The following is a 17,299-nucleotide window of genomic DNA, read 5'->3' as shown; positions in this document are numbered from 1 at the left end:
AGTTTCTAGCGCCATTGAAGTTGGTTCCATTGTCAGAATAAATATCTGAAAGCTTTCTTCAACGTCCCAGGAATCTTCTAAGCGCCTGTAGAAACCTATCTGTTGTAAGGTCAGTCACCAATTCTAGGTGCACTGCCTTCGTGGAAAAACAAATAAACACCGCTACATAAGCCTTTACCGAAGGTTTACGCGGCGCATGGCGTAAATAAACCGGGCCAAAATAATCAACCCCGGTTTTAGTGAATGGACGTGATTCTCTAACTCGTGCCGCAGGCAAGTTTCCCATGAATTGCTTCATAGGCTTCGGGCGCACTCTGAAGCATTTCATGCATTTGTGAATTACATTTCTAATCACGCTCCTTCCTCCCAGGGGCCAAAACCGCTGTCTGACAGCGCAGAGTGTAAGCTGAGGTCCAGCGTGCAGCAATTTTTTGTGGTACGATTCGAAAAGTAGTTTGGTGAAATTATGATTCGCGGGTAGAACCATGGGGTTTTCTGGGAACAGCTTCGCCCTTTGAGCTTGACTTTAGCTCATCCTGGAAGCATTCTCGCTAACTAGGCGTACCATAACCATTTCTGTCTCTGACAACTCCGCCGCTTTTAGAAACCCAGAAATTGGACCTTCTTTTGACTTTCGAAGGACTCGAATTAAGCGAATCCAAATAGCAGTGGAACGGATAAGTTTCGTATAGTCGGAAAAGTGGGAAATATACCAATTGTTAAACTCTCGGCTAACCGAGGTGGTTGCAGTTACCTTTTTGTGCCTCCTTTCGTCTTCGCCTTCTTCTTCAAGCGTGCTGACCGAGGCGATAGGCCAGCTCTCCATGCTTTCCGCTAACCATTGTGGACCATTCCACCAAAACTCTTTGTAAAGAATCTCCTCGGGTAGAATACCACGAGAGATTAAGTCCGCAGGGTTCTGCTTTCCTGCTACATGGTTCCATTGACACCCTTCGGTCATGGTTTGAATTTTGCTTACCCTGTTGGCCACGAAAGTAGTCCAGGTTGACGGCGTAGAGGAAAGCCAGCGTAGAACACATGTAGAGTCAGTCCAAAAGAATGTCGTGACTTCGTCTTTGAGGGCTTTTTTCACATTGGCTACAAGCTGGGCCCCAAGCAATGCTCCACACAACTCTAACCTCGGAATACTTTGCGACTTCAACGGTGCTACGCGTGACTTCGATGAAAGGAGAGTTGTTTTCAGTTGACCTTGGGAGTTCTGGCTGCGGATGAACGCACAAGCCCCGTACGCCTTTTCTGACGCATCAGAAAAACAGTGGATCTCAAACAGAACAGGGTTAAAAATGATAACGCATCGATTTATTCGGACCTCATTGCGCGAACTGAGTTGCTGGTGATATTTTCTCCAAGCTTCTTCAATCATCAACGGTACTGGTTCATCCCAGTCCAATCGTTATAATTTTTTTTTTATAATTTCTTAGCGGCCCGCCACACTCCCCCACACCAAGAAGCTCAAATGAGTCCCCTGGTAATGGACACTAACTGTTCTCAGCATGTCTGACAGCAAAAGGAAAAACACAAACGCGAACAAAAATTTACTCATGCTGAGAACTTTAATAATATTGTTACTTAGTGCGAGGAGATGTTACGTTACAAAACTTAATAACAACATGAATCTCAGTGGAAATAATATTTCCTTTTTATCGTTGATCTTTAGCATCCCTTAACATCCAAATTTTCTGCATAAAAATCTTAGCAGTAGCAATTACGGCTCCAATGAGCCCCAGAGGATCGAAAAGCATAGCAATAACGGACAGTATTCGCCTTTTAGTTTATGGTCCAATAGATTCAATGGCCGGAATACTGAATTGAAAGCTGAAAACATCTGATGTGGGCATCCATGTCAAACCGAAAGTCTTGACCGATGGATCAGGATCCAGGTTTATACCTTCCGGGCATTTGATTGCCAAATTGTCTTCAGAAACATTCTTCAACACATCAGGGCTGTTTGAGGCGTATTTTCTCAAACGAAACCCACCAGAACTCATCAACGCATCAAGCTGAACTTGCAGCTCACTCGCTTCTTCCACGGTATCCGACCCTGTAATGACATCATCCATGTTAGTAGGTGTCATTCAAAACAGCCCTTGCTGCAAGTGGAAAAACTCTTTCTCATCCGTGGCTAAATGTTGTAACGTTCTAGTGGCTAGAAATGGAGCTGGTTTGGTTCCGTAGGTGACTGTTCGCAGTTCATAGATCGATAATTCTGCCTTGGGAGATGATCGCCATAAAATGGATCGGAGAGGACGATCATCTTCAGCGATATTGATTTGCCAGAACATTTTCTCAATGTCGGCAACAACCATAACCTGTTTGGTTCGACAACGGAGGATAATCGAGCATAAGTCATCCTGAATAACAGGGCCATTCAAGAGTCCATCGTTTAACGATACTCCACTTGAAGTTTTACAAGAGGCGTCAAAAACAACCCTGACCTTTGTGGTGGTACTGGCCTCTTTAACAACTGGATGGTGTGGCAAAAGACAACGCTTGACAACTGATTTCTGACATGACTCATCTTTCAACTCAACTATCTTTTGCATGTGACCCAAATGAACATATTCCTCCATGAATTGTTCGTACTGCTTCCTTAGGTTTTCGTCCCTAGAAAGCCTCCGTTCCGTCGCCAGGAATCGTCGCATAGCGATCTCCTGTAACTCGCCTAATCGATCTATAATGTCTTCATTTCGCGGTAGAGAAACTGTGTATCTTCCGTCTGATTCGCGTTTCACAGTTTTCGAGAATAAGCTCTCGCATCTGGCTTCCTCTGTCGAAAGAAAATTGGTTGACTCGACCTTCTCACAGAACCAAAATCGAGCCACCATGGCTTCCAGAGGGTCTTCAGTAATCGAAGTATTCGAGATTACTTGTATGGCTTGCCGTGGGGTCGGCAAACCTTCGCAGACTACCCAACCAAACACTGAATGATTCAGTGAAGGAAGTTGATCGCCCAAATCGATCTTTTCTCCAGTATGGAAGAAATCGAAGAATGATTCGATTCCTAGAACAATGTCCACCTCACTAGACACTGAAAACGAAGGATCCGCCAATTGGATTCCGTCTGGAAATCTCCAGCCTTTTGTTTGTACCGTTGTTGTAGGCAAATTAACCGTCACCTTGGGTAAGACAAGAAAGCTTATAGCTCGCAAAAACTCTGAAACTCGTGATCGAACCGTGGCATGAATTCTCTGCTTGACCTTCGTTGCTGCCTGACCTATTCCTATTACGCAGATTTCTACCCTTTCTCTTGTGGTTTTCAACCGTTGGCTCATTCGCTCCGTAAGAAGATTGCTCTCTGAGCCAGAATCTAGAAGAGCTCTTGCAGGGTACTGATTACCAAAATCATCTTCCAAAACAACTACTGCTGTAGCTAAGAGAACCTGTGATGAGCGTTGAGGCGCAGAGTTAGAGGACAAAAGATCTGTAGCTGCCAGGTTCGTTACTTGAAGAGCTGATACCAACTGTTGTTCTTGGGGTTTCGATTCCTCTGTACCTTTTCGAAATCTAGAACCTCTAGATTCTTCCTTGTCTGACCTAAAACAAACCAAACTATGGTGGCGACCCTTACAATGGCGACAAGAATACCTCGATTTACATTCTTTGGCCCTATGACTCTTGCTAAAGCAATTTCTACAGAGCGAATGACTTCGTAGCAACCCCTCTCTATCCTCAATATTCATGCGCTGAAAAGCCTGGCATTGAAATAATGGATGATTCGCTTGACAAGCAACACACGCTCTACCAGACGATTGGAATGAACTGAAGCTACTCCTAGTAGGGTAGGTGTACCCTCCTCCGTCGTATCCCTCTGATTCGTCGCAATTCAAGAATGCATGTTTTAGAGCCGAAAAATCACTTTCCACTTGAATTGGCTACTTCACATGATAAACTTAAGCTTGTGAATTTATTTTCTATCACAAATTTGTCACTTTTAAAACTATTTCTTAATTTATTTGATATTGAAATCGCGAAGTGAATTGAATTATTTGTGCACTCCGCCATATTGTAAAACGAACTTAGTGATCCCCCCAACGTGTTTCTTTATTTTATCGCTCCCTGTCAATGCATATAACGATCAAAATCATAAAATTCGACAGAAAAGTGTTGAAATAAAATTAGAAAAATGGTTTCAAACTAAGCTGAACTATATAAATTTGTCAATATTCGATTGAAATCGAATCGCTCGGGCCCCATAATTCGTCGTAATTTTGCGACAGGAATAGGAAACCGTTTTGCAAGAATTGGAATTAGACCGGTTCATTTTTACTATTTTTTGCTGAACACAGTCGGACTCATAGAAAATGGAAATAATGGATTTCCAAGTTATCACAACACAATACAGTAATTTTGTTTATTTTGAAGCTAGGAACTTGATGCGCTGGGAGATAAGTGCAAAAAGTCTATTTATATTGATAAATTACTTGAATGTATTCAGCATTGCTTATAATGCATGGTTTCAAATGAACAAAGAATTGATGGATTTTTTAGCTTAGTGGTTGGTGTTTTACAAATAATTTACTAACAGTATCGTGCATAATTTAATAAACGTTTGAGTGCACGCAAGAATATCTCCAACTTTACACATTTCTAACGTTCAACTCCAATGAAATTGTTTCTTCAAAATTATTTCATATTTTAATATTTGATTATTTTTGGTTCTTTTATCTGATGACACTAAACCTTTAACAAGTGTTTGAAACTTGAGATACATCAATTATTTGAAAATTAGACTTTTTAAGCTTCTTGCATTCAAACTGCAATATCGCACATACGACCAAACGCTTTGCTCAACAGAATGGTCTCTGAGAGATCCTTGAAAACTAAAACTAAAACTTCTCCAGTTTTCAGAAATTCTCTAAATGGGGATCAACTCGAGGAAAAAATTTCAATTCCTGGACCGAAAACCTCGATTTTTATTGAATCTTTACGATGCATGGAAAAACGATGAAAAAAATTCCCGTTGAAGGTCAAAATGACAAGAGAATTTGGATGAATGAATCATTTAAACTTTGAAATAAGAGTTCATGAGTCTCTGGTTTGGATCTCAATACAAGTTTGGATAAAAAATCGGTAGATATGATTTTTTGTACATATAGTCGTTCAAAATTCAACAAAATCAAAATCAATATTCTTATTTCTACCATATAAGTTTTAATACATGACTCATGTTTGCTGCATTTTTATAAATTCTCAGTAAATTTTCAACAAAAGATGTTTTGTCGTTTTTGACATATTACAATTTGAATGAAAAAAGTCGAAAAGTTTAATTTCAGTTGGATTACTCTACGTCATTTCCCAAAAATTTGAACCCAAACAACGAAATGTTAGCATAACGAAGCGTCAATTTCCGAAAAAAACATTCTTGCAAAAACTTTTATCGCTCGCAAAAAAACTTGAATAGATGAGCTGAACCAGTCTAATGCGCATTACACGCATCAACGTGGCTTTGCTTTGTGTCGATATCCTTCGCCAGGGTTCCCACATGCATAAGAATACACATGTTGACAAAACGCAAATGTGATTCTGCCTCTCCTCAAATGTCTTACTATTCAGTCTCATTGCGTAGAAAAACATATAGTACTATTAAAAGTGTTGATGTTCTTTAAATATATGCAATTACTTTGTAAATTTGTGCCATGTAATTTGTGAAAAATGTCTGTTTGAATGTTATAATATCATATTTTACGGACAATTCCTGGATCATGGCAGCCCAGTCCGTTGGAGAGTGTGTTGGTACAAAATACATTTGCAGGGTGGATTCAATTTGTAAGGTCTAATATTGTGCTGCCTGCAATTGCCTTAGCCAAGCAATGGTACCTAGATACAAAAACGCTACCTTGGGATTTCTTGGCAAGTCCATTTTATTGCGACTCAGATCTGATTGGAACTTTGCAGTTATCCTGCGCGGTTGATCCGTGCGAAGTAAATAATCGCATTTGTATGAACCGCAACCGCAAAATTTCAAATCCATCCCTCATGAGGGAGGAATAGTTCGAGACAATTTCGGTAGAATTGAATAGAAGGTATAATACTTTGCTGCCTGCAGATGGATTAGCCAAGCAATGGTAGACCTTTTTACAATAAAGCTATCCTAGTTTCATAGCTTATTGCGACTGGTTACTCGAGAGAACTTCTGCTGTGATCCTGCGCGGTTGATCCGTTCGATGTAAGCTGATGCTAATTGCATGAACCGCAACCGCAAAATTTTAAATGTATTTCTGAAGAGGGTGGAATAAATTGAGACAATTCCGGTCTCCTTGTACGACGGAATTAGGAACCTGGTACGACAATGGAGGATCTTGAATCAGAAAAATAAATCATAAATTGACTCAAAAGTACGTAATGGATTGATCTATTTCCTACATAGTTTCATAAAACAGTATTCGAAATAAAGTTTAATGAATAAATATCAGTTTCAAATCAACATGCAAGGCAATTCTATTGAATTAATGAAAAAAGCTTCCTTAAGCCGTTGTCTTAGGTACACTTACCCTAGTATGCTTAATCCTTGGGGCTGACTGTGGCTGAGCTGACTTAGGCTCTACAACCTTAACTGGAAATGACTCTAAGACTCGCACTCTTCTGCGAAGAAACTCCGTCAAATCTTGTACAACATCTTGGTCCTTGGCGGCAGAACTTTCTTCGCATCATCTGCGTGTCGCAGGATCGAGACGCGAGGAGAGAAGGTGAACCAGAAGAAGATCCTTGTATTCTTCAGGTTGTATGATCTGATCTAACGTCTGCACAATTCTCTCGAATCCTTCCAAGAGAACTTGCAGATCACTGACGGATTCCTTTGTCAAAGAAGGGAGCTGAAACAGACCTTGAACTTGGTAGACCCAAGCGATTTGGTAATTGGTTTTTGTGATCTTGATAGGGTCAATAAGAGCTTTTGGTTTACAAGGTTTACAGCCTTTAAGATAGTGAAACTTTTCCACTTCCGGTAAATCAGTCTTCCAATGAATGAGCGAAATATATAAATCCCTCAAACTTAACCATTCTTCAATATTTCCATTAAACGTTTGAAGTTTGATCTGAGGAAGTCGAACATGATCAAGAGTTGGTTGCAATAAGGAATCATTCACCCTAGCTGTACTACTCAAGTCCGGTAATTGAGTCCGTTCCTTAAGTTTTTCCAAGAAAGGCCTTTGAATGGTAGTATTTTTCGCTAAACGTGACTCTTTCACGCTCGAAAAAGGTTTCATCTAAGTCGAAATCATCATGATATTAAATTTCAATCAAGGTATCATTTAGTTTTTCCCACAGATTATCAATTTTCTCCAGTCGAATCTCAATTTGAATCGACGAGGAATCTTCTTGAAATGTTTCAACAAAACGCCAAATGTCACTAAACGAGGACTGAATTTGTTTAAATCTCATGTTCAAGACCTTGAAGCTTGGAGCCACGAACGATACTGATGGTTTCTTTGTGCTAGGCATGATTGGTATTGAGAACTAAATAATCCTTTTTTTAAATTCCGTAAATTTTAAGTTCTGACTCAATCCGATTCAACCTCTGAATCGATTATTACCGACCATTCAAATTCCGAAAATACACAATTGAATTCCGGAGCAATCCGATTCTAATTCAGAATAGATTCAATTTCTGTCTATCCAATTCGACCTCAGAATCGATTCAGTTTCTGATCACGTAAAATCAGACCCAATACTGACGTGTAACACAGTTGATTCTGATTGAAGTAATCACTGACAATATTAAACCAACTCAATTCTAATGCTGGTCAAACAATTCCAACTCAATACAGTCACCAAATGATCAAATTTGGACTGAGTAAATCCCAAAGGATCAATTTCAGCTTGATTACCAACACTTCCAGTCAAAATCTGACTCCAAACACAAAATATATAGTTCAAATTTCGAACTCAACAAAGTATAACAGCTCACAATTCGATTCAAACATTCACAAAAATATGCGTGATTCAATTAACCATTGATTAAAATTATGATATTCCAATCACCCTTTAGTTTGATTTCTTATAATTTAATTATTTGCCAATTCGTATAAAATACTACTTACCCTCGGTCCACTATCTAGCGAGCGACCTTAGTTTTGATCAGCAACACCAATAATAATGAGATACTTCCTCTCACTATAACCATTGAGCAACTTCAATTCATGAATCTCAAACAGATGATCAATCACACAATTCAAGTAGCAGGAATTGTTAACTATGTAGGTGCTATCCCATGCACGAACAACTACAACCAGGGTAGCGGCACCACTAGTAGGCTCGATCAGACCTTCTGAACAGCAAGCGAACTAATTTCAACCAACCAGGACACAAAGTCCTCAATGTCCAACAGACACAATCTGACAAAATGGAGTCAAAGGCCTCCAGCCAATAACGACAGGGATACGGTGGTTATTAATGTTGGAAAAGGAATTACTTATCGTTAAAAATTGTATTTTTGGAAAAACCAACCAACAATATTTGTTTTTGTAAATGCACTTACACGATCCAAATCGCAATGTAGTTGTTCCTCTCAGTTGTAACCAGATTCCAAGGGGTTGGTGGAGGGAAGGAGGGGGCCGGCGATGTTCCAATCACCGGGTAATTCTAGACCAGTCGACCGTCAAATTTGGCGATGTTCCAATCGCCTTGTTCCGACCTCTTCGGAATCGTGTTGGCCGACACCGCACATGCACCGATGTCCTAGCCCGTATGTAGATGGCCAACCAAGGATGGATGATGACCGCGAACCACACTTTGTTTAATTACGATGGCGCTACCCAAGCCAAGCCCATCGATAAAGCACAAAGGATGTATTGTTGCTTCGCGTGAATAGTTCCAGCCGGGATTCTCGATGGCGTCTTTCCCGGGAACCCGGGAACCCGGGAACAATAGCTTCACGGACGTCTTCCGAAGGCAATCGTGAATCCGGAATTTAACGTTGATTGGCCCTCATCCGGCTCGAAGGACCATAATGTTGGGGGATTGCCGAAATACCTTCCTTTGTTGTTCCTGGTTCCCTTCCGATAGCAGCCGGGGAAGTGTTATTCAACAATCCAACATCGAAACGGGCGGGGGTTGCTGAACGGGACAATAGACGTATATTCCGGGTTCTTTTCTGGTCCTAGTTGGGGTTCCGGGTCATCACTAACAAATAACACACACGGCAGATAAACTCACAACATATATTGAACTTAAATTACAACAGTAAACTTATAAACTATTGAAATAAACTGGCCAGGCGAGGATTGCCTCAACAAACGCTGACGGTGATGGTTCTATGCATAGTGATTGCTGCTGGTTTGGGGTGGCGTCGCCAGACCGATGTGCGATGTTTTCTCATCGGCGCCAATCGATTGCTCTCCTCTCGGTCGCGTTCACTCACACAGGTCAATGCCGAACATGTCAGACTGCAATGCTCTTCGTTGCTCTTCCAGGCCGACTGAGTAGCTTAGAGAGCTTTGGTTATGTTTCATATCCAGTAGCGTACCGAGGGTTGGTTATTTGCTTTCGAACAGAAACCTTAATTGCTAAAGTATCTTCATGAAACTTAGACCGTTTTATAATCATTTTTGAATATTTGTTTAAATTCATTTAAATTCATTGCAAACATTCTTCTAACTAACAGCGAGCTAACTTGCTTTGATTTTTCTTATTTTCTGAAAAACTGTAAAAAACATCCATTACCGTTTAATTTGGTGGGACCTTCTACATTACTTCCATCTGAAAATTGCTGCCTTGTAAGTAGAGTTGCCTACCCGAGATTTCCAGGAGATTGATCAAGAATTTCCCGGGAATAAAAAAAACAGGAATTTTCAGATCCCGAGATATGTTTAAAAATCTTGGAAATTCCCGAAGCAAAAAAAAAAAACTGACAAAGATTCTTTTATATCAAACAATTAATAAATGACATATTTTGAAACAAATCATCTTACGATTGGCAAATTACACTAGTCTACAGCATTTTTGAACTCAGTAAACTGAAGGTCATTTCCAATGTGAAATCGGGCGCTGAATCCGAAAATGAAATTCAAAAAAATCTCAGTAGAACCGTTTTTGAGTTATGCTCCAAATATGAAATTTCGAAAAAATTAAAAAAGTTCTTGTACTTAGATTAAAATATCTCGGACGGCATAACAGTAACGTGAAATCTCTCTTTTGCATATTGAAGGTGAATAAGTTTTCTATCGATCATCTGAACACTGTTTTTGCGTTTGACCAACAGTATTGTTGATATTAGTGACTTTATGAGAAAAAAAATTATAAAAAACGCATTTTTTTAGAGAAAATTTTGTTTCAACGAAAGTTTTACACTCGATGGTAGCATTTAAAAAATCTTTTTTTTTTGCGCTTAAATGTCAATTTAAAACAAAGATTTCAAGTGGTTATTTATCAAAATCGGTTGAAAATTGAAGAAGTTATGGCTACTTTACCATAACTGTAATGTTTGCAGTTTTTAATAATTTAACGAACCGCAGTACACTTATCATAGTATAGGAAGAATGAAACATGATTAATCTCACTCGCTTCTAGTCAAAATTATTTATTAGCATACCAGAAGGTCACATGCCAAGTTTCAGGAAGATCTGACCATAGGGAAGGGTTGCTTGAGTCACAAACTTGAATAAAATTTTGAGGTATTTTGCCCGGAAGGAACGAAAAATACTGGTTTTTCATCAATAACTTGTTTCATCACTAGCTGATTGTTTTTTATGGTTGATTTTCTTGAAGCCCAAGTTGATACAAATATTTCACCCGAAGACTGCAACTCGATTGGATTTGAAACAGAAAAGTTATTGCGGTTCAAAGATTGTATTTTGGTCGAAAATTGTCGTATAAAACGCAATGCGTAAAAAGTACTCATTGCGTGTTGGACAAAATTTGCGGCGCTTCAAGCGCAATAACTTTTCTGTTTCAAATCCAATCGAGTTGCAGTCTTCGGGTGAAATATTTGTCTCAACTTGGGCTTCAAGAAAATCAACCATAAAAAACAATCAGCTAGTGATGAAACAAGTTATTGATGAAAAACCAGTATTTTGCGTTCCTTCCGGGCAAAATACCTCAAAATTTTATTCAAGTTTGTGACTCAAGCAACCCTTCCCTATGGTCAGATCTTCCTGAAACTTGGCATGTGACCTTCTGGTATGCTAATAAATAATTTTGACTTGGAGCGAGTGAGATTAATCATGTTTCATTCTTCCTATACTATGATAAGTGTACTGCGGTTCGATAAATTATTAAAAACTGCAAAAATTACAGTTATGGTACAGTAGCCATAACTTCTTCAATTTTCAACCGATTTTGATAAATAACCACTTGAAATCTTTGTTTTAAATTGACATTTAAGCGCAAAAAGAAATAAGATTTTTTAAATGCTACCATTGAATCTAAAACTTTCGTTGAAACAAAATTTTCTCTAAAAAAATGCGTTTTTTATAATTTTTTTTCTCATAAAGTCACTAATATCAGCAACACTGTTGATCAAACGCAAAAACAGTGTCCAGATGATCGATACAAAACTTATTCACCTTCAATATGCAAAAGAGAGATTTCACGTTACTGTTATGCCGTCCGAGATATTTTAATCTAAGTACAAGAACTTTTTTATTTTTTTCGAAATTTCATATTTGGAGCATAACTCAAAAACGGTTCTACTGAGATTTTTTTGAATTTCATTTTCGGATTCAGCGCCCGATTTTACGTTAAAAATGTTGGTCAGTTAATCAAGTTCACGTTTTTTTTTTTTGAAAATTTTGTAAACTTGTGTTATTAGTATTCGATTTAAAAAAAAATGTAAATAACAATAATAATTTCTCACTGTTTGAGTTCTCAGTTCATTGGGATGAATTTAACTGATTGTGACGTAGTAAAAATAAGCGTGTGATCAAAAAATGTCTTTCAGGTATCATCATTCTCTCAACGATATTCGTGAGGACTGGTTTTATCGCTTCTGTCGCGAACTATAAATAAAATATTGAAAAAGGATTTACGCGAGTTTGAAGGAAACGGGCGGATGGAGTTACCACAATCTGAAAATCAACAAGCTTTTTTGAAAATCCTGAAGTCTAACTAACAAATTTCTATCGATAGTGAAAAATCTTTCTCAATTATTTAAAAATTTTGCAGCAAAAATCAGTCAAGTATGTCTGTTTAAAGTTTTGGGTTTTATAAATGCTAATCGAATTTTAGAGGCATTAAAAAAGTTTGAAATTTTTTGCAATACTACTCCCTAAAGAAAAATAAAAATCCATAAAGAAAGATAAAGTTTCGAATGCAGAAGAGTGGTTAAATCTTCATTTTCAATTTTCCGCGGGATCTCGAGGATTCTTGGGAAAAAGATCGTTAGATTATGTGATTCCCGAGGACGCTAAAATAGCCGGAAAATGGACACTCTTCTTGTAAGGGACCATTCAAATATTGCGTAACGCTTTAAGGGGGGGAGGGGGTATAGCAGTTTGTTACGCTTTGTGGATTTTGCTCGCGAATTGCATTACGTTATATTTGAACGGCCCCTAAGCGTAAGACCTTGAATCGTTATTGTGATTTATACCAAGTGTTCTTTATTTCTGTTGGAATTTTGAAAAACATATATCCACTTTATAAATCAGCCCTCGAAGCCCATCCCAAGCAACCAAAAGTCACATATTTACTTGAATGAATGCATTGAAAGTTACATATTGGCTGACAAAGAGAATCAACTGCCCAATTCCCTTTAGTGAACTTTATGTACTCATTAATAAACTTGAAAGTTGAAAAACTGATTACTATGTACGTTGTATGTGACTTGTTTTGCCCAATTCCCAATAGTGAACTATATGTGCTCATTAACGAACTTGAAAGCTGCAAAAGTGATCTATACGTACGTTATACGGGACTTAAGTCACATAAAGGGCACAAAAGTGCTCAATACGGGATTTGGTAAGTCACATAAAGGGCACAAAAGTGCTCAAACGGGATTTGATAAGCCACAAAAACTGTATTGATGTGCTTTCGAATCAAATCACCTCTTCGAGTTTTAGTTTCAGTTAGAACAACATCTAGGCGTGGTCTTGTGGTAGCGTGTTCGATTCACACCACGAAGGTCGGGGTTCGATCCCCAAGCCAGGCAAGTTTTTTTCAACAAGTAATTTTGTTATCTTATTTTGATCGCCGCTGGGATATATTCTTATCTAAGTTTGTGGCATATCGGCAAATTGAAAATCTAATTAGAGAGCAATTAAGACAGACATGAAAATTGATAGGTGGAAAGGTCAAAGCTAGAGCGCTTTGGGTAGAAGAAACGAATAGATGGTGAAACTGTGAGCTTAGGGCATTGTTTTTTATCGACAGCATGAAACTGCTTGTGTGATTCTTTACCCAGCACCTGCTGGCTGTTTGTAGTAAGTGACGAAGAAGCCACATTGCTACCCACAACCAGCTCAGATGGGTCGAACACATGAGGTTGCGTTTCTTCTACCCAAAGCGCTCTAGCTTTGACCTTTCCACCTATCAATTTTCATGTCTGTCTTAATTGCTCTCTAATTAGATTTTCAATTTGCCGATATGCCACAAACTTAGATAAGAACAAGTAATTTTGTACTTGAGTAACCATTCTGATGCGATACATGTAGGAAATTTAGGAAAGAAGCAATTGAGCAATTTGTCGAGTTTGAAATCCGGCGCGTGGCATCATGGCGGCACCGGTACAGAACACATAAATAATCAAGAGAAAGTGATATGAACCGAAGTCAACGGTTCAGTTGAGATAGAGAGAATTTTTTGCTTATTTTGCGATTTTTTGAAAGCTGAATTAAGAGGCCGCTGGAAGCTGAATAGAAGATCATTAAGACTTGTTTTGGAACTTGAAAGTATCAATAGGAACTTAAATTTTGAGCTGCATAGAACGTACTTCATATCAATGATGGGGCTGAGTAAGCGTTTTTGTACCTGTTTTATGGGACTTTTGGTTGCTTGGGATCTTTAAACACAAAAACAAATTTCGACAAAGAGTGTAGATTACATTTAATGTTGTCGATTTCATTTATAATTTTTATTTTCTAATACAAATGAAATAGCATTCCGAGAGTTGATTGACGAAAGTTTTTTACATTAGTCATGTGATTTTCTATTTTTCAGTTAAATTGCTCAGTTTTGAAAAGTTTGTCATAACCTTTCGAAGAAACTTAGAAAAATAACCTCAAAACCCAAAAATCCTATACCTACTTGAACGTGTGCTTTCAAAGTTTGAATTTCGCTGAACAAAGGTTCGAAAGGGAATCGATTCCGAATGTTCTCGATTGCGAACATAAAAGTTAAAAAATGTTCCTCAAATAGCCTTTTTGTGACATGTTAATCACATTCACTATATTCAGCTATATTTGTTTGGCTTGTAAGTACATCCAGAATTAATCAAAAATATAAGCAAACCCACAGCTTGAAAAATAATTTCATTTTTCATTTTTTAGAAAATTTGGGCCATATAGATTAGCGGCACGAAACATATTCTTTGACTCCAAACAGCCGGGTACATCAAGATGTAAAATTAGGTACCATTTGCGACTTAAGTTATGTGCAGGTATTTGAAATATAATTACAAAAAAAAATTTTTGCTGAGTATTTTGTTTTGCTTCCCCTCTCTAGTAATAAGTTATTTTCTGAGCTACTATCGGTAACCATCAAACAATCATCATTCGATCTTAATGAAAATATTGCGAATAGACGGTGTCGAATCATTCGACGCTTTCTCAAACTCGCTGACGATCATGCTAAAAATGATAAAAAGGTTTTTTAAGCAAAAATCATACAGAACTTGAGAAGTTGAGTTGACTTGCCAAGATTTTATAATTTGCTCTACAGAACCTACTGCAGAAGAGCCTTTTTAGGCTACTTAGTGTAGTATTGGAGTTAACTTCTTTTTGTTGGAAACGTTCCAATCGGTGTGACACGAGGAACGTTTCTGGAGAAATTCTGGTCACAACAATTCCAACTTCATGCATACATACGACATACATTTCCATTTCACCTTCCAGCCATGTCTCGGGGAGGCTTTTATTGGAACTAATATAATTCATAGCAAAACATGAGCATATTATTGAAAATGCCAAACTCTTCACCTCTCTCAATTGAACCCGAGTCGTATTCAATATGACGGTGAGAATGATTCAAAGACATTTCGAGCCTTGGATAGCGATTGTTATAAAAAATTATTGAATGATATTATTTTCGTTAAATATAGTTAACTTAGAAATAGTTTATCTATATATATAAAAATGAATGTTTGTCTGTCTGTCTGTTCCCTATAGACTCGGAAACTACTGAACCGATCATCGTCAAAATTGGCATCTGAGGGTTTTTGAGGCCGGGGATGGTTTCTGTAATAGTCAAAACTCCATCCGACTTAAGGAAGGAGAGGCTTCCATACAAAATTTGTAGTTTTTCGAAACAAATTAAAGTCATGACATCCATTTTCTTGAGATTTTTTTTCCTTTGGGCGGTTTGTTTTTCGTCTCTATGGTAGAGGCGTCGCGAGCCAACGTCGCCAAAGGAAAGTAACCCAGGCATAGCATACTGATCAGTAGGAATATTTTGGCGCGTATTTCTCAACCAAGCATATTTTCTTTGAGGTGTTTGTTTTTCGTCTCCATGGGCGAGCAAACGTCGTCGCAAGAGGATAGTAACCAAAGCACACTGTTCATTGATTGCTGGAAAATTTAACAATAAGGCGCCTGTTTCTCAAACACGTGGGGCGATATGCAACCTAGATGTGTTTTTTTCTTGCTTATTTGATTTGTACACAGCACGTGGTAATAAATGACGCCTAGATGTGACACGGATTGGTATTTTATCAATCGAATCAAAACCAATTGAAAGATTTGCAAAAATACTTCCATATTTTGTTCGTGTTAATGTAGGTAGCATTCGACTTTTCATTCAAGGAACATTAGAACATGTTTAAACGTTCAACTTTTTCCGTTAAAAAAAATTAAAAATTATGTTTTCTTCTAGAAATTGTTACTTCGGCCAAAATAAACAACTGAAACGAATTTAGAAATAAAAATGGGAGCTTTTTATTTTAAATAATTCTGAAAAAACCATCGTACTTTTTGCTTACATACCAATTCAAGTACGTACTTAACATGAAAAGTGTTTTTGTGTTACATGGCTGCATAAAATAAACTTTTGATCCGCTTCGTTTTTGAAAAGCAAGTCTTTAGAACTGATATTCAACTGGACGCAAAAATTTTAAGAGAACACACGGTGGGGCAAGGGCAAACGTCGAACTTTTAACAAATTCATCTTCAAAATGATTCAATAAGATTCAATGGAAAGACCAGAAGGGGTATTCCGAATGTTGAAACTGCAGCGGATATTGAAAATTCTTAAATGTCTTTGTAAATGAAGGTCATTTGCTTTGAACAGCATTCGTTAAAAGTGGAATAACAAACATGAATTTATATTGCAGGAATACTGCAGATATATCAGTGAAATTTGATAGAACAAAAAACAGGAATTCGTATTAAATCCATTTTAAAGCCATTACTCTGACACATCTGTAAATAAGCTTTGCATTGACACTTGCCCCAATATACGGGACAAATGTAAACTTAGAAATTTGTTTTTGCCTACATTTTTGAATATTTGACTTTCAAAGAGAAAATAAAAAAAACGCTGAGAACTTATTTAGTGATGCAACTGATATTTTTTTTTAAATATTTATATGTTTACCGTAGTAAATTTATTTAAAAAAAAAAGAAATTTGCACTGTATTTAATACATAACTAATTTAATATATTTTTCATTACCATGATAAGTGCTGCTTGGGTATCGAGCCTGTTTAATTTGCCTACCTTCTTCAAGCAGTGGGAGACAAAATTGAAAAAGATGGGAGAGCTCCCAAAAAGTTTTTTTTGGGTACAGAGTACAAATTTCAGATCTTGAAAAACGAGTTTAGAGTTCAAGTTTCAGTAAATAATATATACCATCGTTGAATTGCAATTCAGAACTGCAGCTGCAGCTCTCATTTCAAAGTTGTTGGTTCTGAAGTATGATGAGGTTTGATTTAAAAATATGCTCTCTAAAATCTAAATTTGAATAAATTTTTACAAATTACATTTATTTCCGGAAGGTGTAGCAAAGCACAACGGGTCAGCTAGTACATCGATAAATAATTCTGAAAAATGAATCACTCTAATATTGAGTAAAATATTGTACCCGAACACGTACAAAGTAACGCAGCCTGGGAAATGATGTCTTGATTTTGTTTCTGCTACCATTCATTCATTTCCGAGACTGTGTTCCATTGAACTGATGTATGGGTCCCAAGTGT

The 17,299-nt window shown here is 37.7% G+C and overlaps 1 protein-coding gene across 1 annotated transcript in view; it reads right to left on the bottom strand.

Moving 5' to 3' along the window:
* Positions 1–2,096: 2,096 nt before the first annotated feature.
* The window catches only part of LOC129743267 (uncharacterized), an 85,758-nt gene continuing 70,555 nt past the window's right edge, over positions 2,097–17,299 (bottom strand). Inside the window, exon 3 of the mRNA XM_055735247.1 lies at positions 2,097–3,401. Coding sequence (XP_055591222.1) covers positions 2,097–3,401 — 1,305 coding nt within the window. The remainder of the gene's footprint in view (positions 3,402–17,299) is intronic.

The sequence above is a fragment of the Uranotaenia lowii genome, chromosome 2, assembly GCF_029784155.1.
Source record: "Uranotaenia lowii strain MFRU-FL chromosome 2, ASM2978415v1, whole genome shotgun sequence".
NCBI classification, from domain to species: domain Eukaryota; kingdom Metazoa; phylum Arthropoda; class Insecta; order Diptera; family Culicidae; genus Uranotaenia; species Uranotaenia lowii.
Note: the sequence above shows the minus strand (reverse complement) of the source record. Positions and strands in the feature narration are given on the sequence as shown.